Source organism: Cynara cardunculus, assembly GCF_001531365.2.
Source record: "Cynara cardunculus var. scolymus isolate 2C chromosome LG 8, CcrdV1, whole genome shotgun sequence".
Taxonomy (NCBI): Eukaryota; Viridiplantae; Streptophyta; class Magnoliopsida; order Asterales; family Asteraceae; genus Cynara; species Cynara cardunculus.
In genome coordinates this window covers 3,994,626-3,998,759 of record NC_037535.1, presented here as the reverse complement: position 1 = coordinate 3,998,759, position 4,134 = coordinate 3,994,626, and the positions used below count along the sequence as shown (strand labels likewise).

At 38.9% G+C, this 4,134-nt stretch overlaps 1 protein-coding gene across 1 annotated transcript; it reads right to left on the bottom strand.

The window, feature by feature from the left end:
* Positions 1–475: 475 nt before the first annotated feature.
* LOC112516821 (DEAD-box ATP-dependent RNA helicase 52C-like) lies at positions 476–3,417 on the bottom strand. Its single transcript, XM_025124055.1, has 6 exons — positions 2,716–3,417; positions 2,266–2,349; positions 1,915–2,157; positions 1,541–1,708; positions 1,341–1,454; positions 476–1,126 (listed from the first exon to the last, which is right to left on the bottom strand). Exons 1-6 carry the CDS (start codon positions 3,415–3,417, stop codon positions 476–478), a joined length of 1,962 nt encoding a protein of 653 aa, XP_024979823.1.
* Positions 3,418–4,134: the final 717 nt, after the last annotated feature.

Below are 4,134 nucleotides of genomic sequence, written 5' to 3'. Positions count from 1 at the left end.
AATTGATTTAAAATAATTGTATAAAAAATAAAAACTTTTAAATAGTTAATTTGATATTAATATCAATATATTTTTTAAATTTTTTATGATATCTTTAAATTTATTTTTATTCAAAAGTAAAAACATTATCTTTCTCAAAACCATATAAACCATATTACATCAACAAAAACAAAAAATAAAACAAAACATTAAAATAAAAATATATCTCGCTGCATTGCACGAATATCCTTATAGTGTATGTATATATATATATATATGTGCTTTAAAAAGTAGAAAATTTTATATCAAAAAAGATTTAAGCATAACCAAAAGAAACAATCTCCATATCATCAGCATCATCATGCTTCCAAGTGTTTCTGCATATCACTTGTATTTCATTTGAATATTACCATCTTTGTAAGTAGTGTTATAGCAAAAACCATGTGTCATAGAAGAAGTGTTGTTATATCCCAATCCAATAATGGCTATCCATCACCTATTCCCATCCACCAGCAACAATGGATTCATACCCATGTCCACCATACTCGGCCTGAGCAGGAGGATCATAGTCCACACCACCAGTCGCCCCACCATAATCTGCAGAGCCATATCCAGATCCGCCAGTCGCCTCACCATAATCTGCAGAGCCATATCCAGATCCGCCAGTCGCCCCACCATAATCTGCAGAGCCATATCCAGATCCGCCGTTCTCCCCACCATAATCAGCAGCGCCATAACCAGTTGAGTAGGAGTTATTGTCTGCAGAGTACGAATTACTGTTTGTGCTGCTCCGGTAATCCCTACCACCAAACCTGCTGCTGGATCTATAACGACGATCACCACAAGAAGATCCATCAATATACTGAGCTAGCCAGTTTGGTGATTCTTGATGTGCTTCTTTCATAACCTCAGAAAGAGCTTTCGCAATGGATGCGTTTTTGGCACTGAAGAATGCCGTTGCCAATCCAGATTTACCAGCACGACCTGTCCTCCCAATCCTGTGAACGTAGCTGTCAATGTCCTTTGGCAAATCAAAGTTGATAACATGAGCGACCCGTGGAATATCCAGCCCTCTTGAAGCAACATCCGTAGCAACCAAGATTGGAGTAACACCATTTTTGAATAACTGCAGCGCTCTTTCCCTTTCCTACATCAAATTTGCATGTTTGAACGATATAAAATCACATCATTATCAATCCCATCATGACTTGATGTTATTACTCGTGTCATTTTACATCATCATCTGGTTTATCAGACATGACTAGTTTATCGGCAAGCTTTTCTGGATATCAGAATGAACACAGGCATCTAAAATCTAGAAATTGTGGCATCGAAGAAAGAAGATGAAAAAAGGGTCTTACAAATTGCACTTTGTCACCATGGATTGTGCTGGCAGGAAAACCGATCTGGCACAGCCAATGTTTTAACGATTCAGCACCTCTTTTCGTCTCCACAAAAACTAAAGTCAATGCATTCTAGAATCCAGAAGATACCACATCAATAAGAAACATAACAGAACTATAATTAATGCAAACGCAGACCATAAATGATGAATTTCTACCTTTCCAAGGTTTCCCTTAGCTTTTTGCTCATGGAGAAGGTTTCTTAAATAGTCTTGTTTCTCCATATCATCAACATAAACAACTTTTTGGAGAATTAGATCAGTGCTCGAACCAACTCTTCCGACAGAAAGGAATACGTAGTTTGAAAGAAAATCCGATGCAAGCCTCTGCAATGAAAACTCAGCAGTAAAAACAACATGAAAACATTCGACAAACCCACAAAGATTCACTCTGAAATGCTATTAAATGAAGGAATCAAATGAAATCCTCATCAAGAAAATGCATAAAGATTCATGATCATCTTTGGATATGATTAATTGAACTAATTATGGATCTCAAAGATGCATAAATCAATGAAAACAGCATTACTAACTTGTATCTGTTCAGGGAACGTTGCGCTAAAAAGCATGGTTTGCCTCCGGCCAGGTGGAGGCATACCCAAACACTGGACAATCTTTCTGATTTGGGGTTCAAACCCCATATCCAGCATTCGATCGGCCTCATCAAGAGCCAAATACTTGATCCTTGTAAGAGAAACTTTTGATCTTTCGATCACATCAGTTAATCTTCCTGGAGTGGCAACTAAAATGTCCACACCCTTTTCAAAAGATCGCAACTGCATCACCATAAATGAAGAGCATTAGCAACCAGCCTAATTAGATTCAAATATATACATGCATTCATGATCACAAAAATTCTAAGAATCTTTGAACAATACATAAACCTGAGATCCAATGGGTGCTCCTCCATAAGCAACAGCAACTCTAACACCAGTTTGATAGCAGAATTTCCTAGCTTCTTCATGAATCTAACAAAACAGTGTTCAATAATCATGTCAAATTATCATGAAACATGTCACAACTAAAATGATGGCTAGAAAAGGAGCAAATGTACCATGATATTAGCAATGAACTATTAGAAGCCATGAATCAGTAAAATACAACACAAATCCAACTAGAAAGTCATCAAAATAAACAGATACTTAAAATCCATAAAACGAAGAGAAAGAAGGTGACCCACAATCCCAGAAAAGAAGGGTTAATCAAGCAAAGTTCCATCCCAGAAAAAATTATTATAATAAAATGAAGTATAGAAGATGTTTTATGAAAGATATTGCATAAAAAAACAAAAACAAAAAGGTCAAGGGCTGAAGGCAATGGGATGACGATTTCACCTGACAACAGAGTTCCCTGGTCGGAGACAAAATAAGAGCAAGTGGGTGTGCCGTCATCTCCCTCCGTCTAAACGCCGGCTGAGACGCCGCCGGAGACTGTGATTTCAAAACCCCATTTATGATCGGAAAGCAAAACGCAGCTGTTTTCCCAGAACCTGTCTGTGCACACGCCATCAAATCACGTCCAGCCAAAGCTACGGGAATGGCATGACGCTGTATGGGCGTTGGCTTCACGTACTTACACCTATTCCTGATGTTATCGTTCAATGCTTCCCCTAAATCGATCTCGGAAAACGTGTTCACGGGTTTGGGTACATCCGACCCGCTAGTTTCAACGGGTATGTCTTCATATGCATCAAAATTAATCCCCATACTCGGGTTTTCATCAACAAGCTCAACTTCATTAAGCTTTTCTGCAAGAGCATCATACTGGTCTCGAGTTCGCCTGTAAGGTTCACGGAACTGTCTGTCGACTTCATTGTAACCGGGTACAAAACCACGGCCACCGCCTCTACCACCACCCCCATAGCGGCCGCGGCCGCGGCCATTGTTTGGTGCTTGACTTCCAGTCCGGGAAGACCCAGTCTGATAACCGAATGGTTTGATGTTCTCGTCTCTTAGATGTGGTGGGTTATAGTTGGATCGACCCGGCTGCCGTACGGGTTTCTCAGCGTAAGTTTCTGGGAAGTAGGAATACGACATGAGTTCGTGAGGCTTGCAGATACGAAAATGGAAAAAGTTTTGAAATGCAGTAGACTATTAAACCCTAAAAGCTTAGTAGAGCAGGGTTCAAATGAGGTGATAATATAGATGAAGAAGATCAAGAACGGGGAAAAAGGAAGGAGAAGGATCGCTTCGTGCAATGATAATAGTAAAGAAGAAAAGGGCTTCACGGCCTACAAAAAAAACCCTATTCTAAGAAGCCATTTTTAAGGAGGAGATGATGAGTCGTCTTCATGGCGGTGAGAGAAATCTCCGGTGAAGATGGAAGTTAAAAAGGGGAAGTAGCAGTGGAGGGTGTGGAGGGGTGGCAGAGGTTACCTTCCTGGTGGGAGCGTGTAGCCCAATCGCCTGCAATGGCAGAAACGCCTTTGGTTTCATTTTTAATTTGTTAATATCATTTCTATAATTATACAACTCTGTGATTATGTAAACATTTACATTTCTATAACTTTTGTAATCAAATCAGGAGCGTCTATTTAATTATCAATGGTTATCATTTGATCGATAGTAATCACTATTAATTTTAAAAAAATGGATGGTGGATAAATGAGTTTGTATAATCCAGAGGGGTTTCATCTGAACCTTCATTTGTAATTATAAAATTACGTTTTATTTAATGTTAAGAGTAAATTGTAGATTGGTCCTTGTGGTTTCTCTCAAAGTTTTGGATTGGATCCCTCAAACAAATGAATTACA

Coding starts and splice junctions, on each gene's coding strand:
- LOC112516821 (XM_025124055.1), bottom strand. CDS start 3,417: ATGTCGTATTCCTACTTCCCAGAAACTTACGCTGAGAAACCCGTACGG. Junction 1,709..1,914: donor CGTTCCCTGAACAGATACAA/GTTAGTAATGCT, acceptor TTTTCATTGCAG/AGGCTTGCATCGGATTTTCT. Junction 1,127..1,340: donor ATGGTGACAAAGTGCAATTT/GTAAGACCCTTT, acceptor AATTTGATGTAG/GAAAGGGAAAGAGCGCTGCA.